Here is a 3,131-nt window from a genome sequence, read left to right as displayed (position 1 = left end):
GACATTTAGGCTCTTTCCATGATTTGGCTATTGTAGGAAGTGCCGCTATGAACATTGGGGTACATGTGCTCCTATGCATCAGCACTTCTGTATCCCTTGGATAAATCCCTAGCAGTGCTATTGCTGGGTCATAGGGGAGTTCTACTGATAGGTTTTTGAGGAATCTACACACTGTTTTCCAGAGCGGCTGCACCAGTTTGCATTCCCACCAACAATGTAGGAGGGTGCCTGTCTCTCCACACCCTCGCCAGCATCTATAGTCTCTTGATTTGTTCATTTTAGCCACTCTGACTGGTGTGAGGTGGTATCTCAGTGTGGTTTTGATTTGTGTTTCCCTGATGATGAGTGATGTTGAGCATCATTTCATGTGGCTGTAGGCCATCTGGATGTCCTCTTTGGAGAAGTGTCTGTTGAGTTTTATCACAGTAGCGCAAGTTTATCCATGACTAATTGATTTCAATGTTATTAAAATTATTCCAAGTGGTAGAATAACAATAAAAATCTCCTTTGTTCATTTTACGAAGCAATCCTGCAATATATCAAATAAATGATCTACTCTGACCAAGCAGGTCGTCTTGCAGACATGCCGTGTTGCCTCAGCACCTGAATAGACATCAACATAACTTATTATATAAAAGAATTAACAAAGAAGAACCAATTGAGCAAATCAGATTTGAAAAAGGAATTATAGTCTTTTCCTTTGGCATGTCACTGAAGATCTTGGTGTCGCCAGGGGCCGCCGCCCTGCCCTGTGTTACCGGTATTGTGAGAACAAGACGTATCCGAAATCTTGCTTCTGCAGAGGTGTCCCCAGTGCCAAGATCCGCATTTTTGACCTGGAGCATAAGAAGGCAAAAATGGATGAGTTCCCACTCTGTGGCCACATGGTGTCGGATGAGTACGAGCAGCTCTCTTCTGAAGCCCTGGAGGCCGCCTGTATTTGTGCCCACAAGTACATGGTGAAAAGCTGTGGCAAAGATGGTTTTCACATCCGAGTGCGATTCCACCCCTTCCATGTCATCTGCATCAGCAAGATGTTGTCCTGTGCTGGTGCGGACAGGCTCCAGACAGGTATGCGGGGTGCTTTTGGAAAGTCCCAGGGCACAGTGGCCTGGGTCCGCATTGGCCGAGTCATCATGTCCATCAGTACCAAGTTGCAGAACAAGGAGCATGTGATTGAGGCCCTACCTAAGGCCAAGTTCAAGTTCCCTGGCCTCCAGAAGACCCACATTTCCAAGAAGTGGGGCTTTACTAAGTTTAATGCGGACGAGTTTGAAGACATGGTGGCTGAAAAGCGGCTCATCCCAGATGGTTGTGAGGTCAAATACATCCCTAATCGTGACCTCTTGGACAAGTGGAGGGGTCTGCACTCATGAGAGCCTCAGCAGTGCCCTCCCTGTTCATGCCCACCAATAAACCCTGTTTTCTGTCAAAAAAAGAAAAGAAAAGAAAAGAAAAAGGAATGATAAAATCACTAATTGGTCCTAATATATATAAATCTAAGGAAAATAATAAATGAAAATTTAACACAATAAAAGCTAATTACCAAACACAACAGAAAAAAATATCATAAATAATGAATCACTGAAATACTTTCAATTGATATTGTAAATAGGAGGTAATGCCTATTATCACTAATAACATTTATCCCTTGGATAACATACTTCAAGAGTTCATACTGATGTTTCTAATTCAAAGCCAGAACTAGTGTTTTTATCAACTTTTCTACCTTACATTTATTATCTTTTTTTTCAAAGTGATATTTCTGCTTCTCATGTACTCCAGAAATGACAGAATTATAATACCATATACTAATTCATGTGCTTTACCCCACATCACACAGGAATTTTTTTCCAGAATAACATATTCCCATGAGCAAAGTGGTTATTGAAAACAGTTTAATTTTTTTTGCATGTGCTCTATTTGCTTCCCATTTTTTAAAGTAAACTTTTGCCTTGAAATAATTTTAGATTTTCAGAAGAATTACAAAGATAGAACAGAGAAATCTTGTATACTTCTCAGCTATTTTCCTCTATTGTTAACATCTTACATAACCACGATATATTTATCAAAACTAAGACATTATCACTAGTATGTTACTGCTAACCGAAGTCCAGGGTTTATCCAGATGTCACTTTTATTTCCCCAGTAACATCCTTTTTTTTTTTTAATTCTGGGATCTAACCTACATTCATTTGCATTCAATATCATGTTCAGTCTCCTCTGGTCTGTGACAGTTTCTCAGTCTTTGTTTTATGTGACCTTGACAGTTTGAGGAGTACTGGGTATTTTGTTAGAAGGTCTCTCAATTTGCTTTGCCTTGTGTTTTCTCTTAATCAGTCTCGATTATGGGCTTTTAAAAAGAAAGACTATAGAAGTGAAATGCCCTTCTCATATCAATTATATCAGGGAATACAGTGCCATTAATATAACTTATAACTGATGGTGTGGACCTACTCACTTGGCCAAAGTACTTTTTGTCAAATGTTTTCACATTTGACAAGTTACTTTTTCATCTTCCTGTATGCTGTTTGTTGGAAGCAAGTCATTAAGTCCAGCCACACTTAAGGAGAAGGGAGAATTAAACTACCTTCTGTAAGGCAAGATCTGAATAACTTATTTGGAATTCTATGAGGAAAAGTTGTCTTTTTTTTCCCATTTACTTGTATCAGTAGGGACTTATATATATTTGTTTTGTATTTTCAGTTATAAATCAAGGCTGCACTAATTATTTTGGCACTCAGATTTTTCTAGCTTTGGTCATTGGAAGCTCTTTCAGATTGACTCTTGTATGACTTGGATGTTATTAATTTTTGAGTTTTGATAATTCTGGACTATGTTTCTCTTTCACATGGTAGATCATTGTCTTAATAACTTCAGGTAATTATAAAACATTAGGATATAGTTTTTCTTTGCTTTGTGGGCACGTGTTTCTGTTTATGCTCTCAGGGGTTATTCTGTTTCTTTTTATGTTTGCTCATATATTAATTCTGAGTGATATTTAACTAAGTCATTTTCTGATGCTCATTTTTACCTGAAACTAATTATCTTAACTTCTAAAGGTATGGGGAAGGCATGGTTTTACAGATTTTCTAACTTTGTGACTCTTGAGCTCCCTCTTCTGTTATTCT

The 3,131-nt window shown here is 38.3% G+C and overlaps 1 protein-coding gene across 1 annotated transcript in view; it reads left to right on the top strand.

Annotated features, from left to right (window-relative positions):
• Window positions 1-1,376, top strand: part of LOC115291238 (60S ribosomal protein L10-like) — a 3,074-nt gene extending 1,698 nt beyond the window's left edge. The window contains exon 2 of the mRNA XM_029938758.1: window positions 692-1,376. Coding sequence (XP_029794618.1) covers window positions 692-1,376 — 685 coding nt within the window. The remainder of the gene's footprint in view (window positions 1-691) is intronic.
• The last annotated feature ends 1,755 nt before the right edge of the window (window positions 1,377-3,131 follow it).

The sequence above is a fragment of the Suricata suricatta genome, chromosome 5 (assembly GCF_006229205.1).
Source record: "Suricata suricatta isolate VVHF042 chromosome 5, meerkat_22Aug2017_6uvM2_HiC, whole genome shotgun sequence".
Lineage (NCBI taxonomy): Eukaryota > Metazoa > Chordata > Mammalia > Carnivora > Herpestidae > Suricata > Suricata suricatta.
This window is presented reverse-complemented; position numbering and strand designations above follow the sequence as displayed.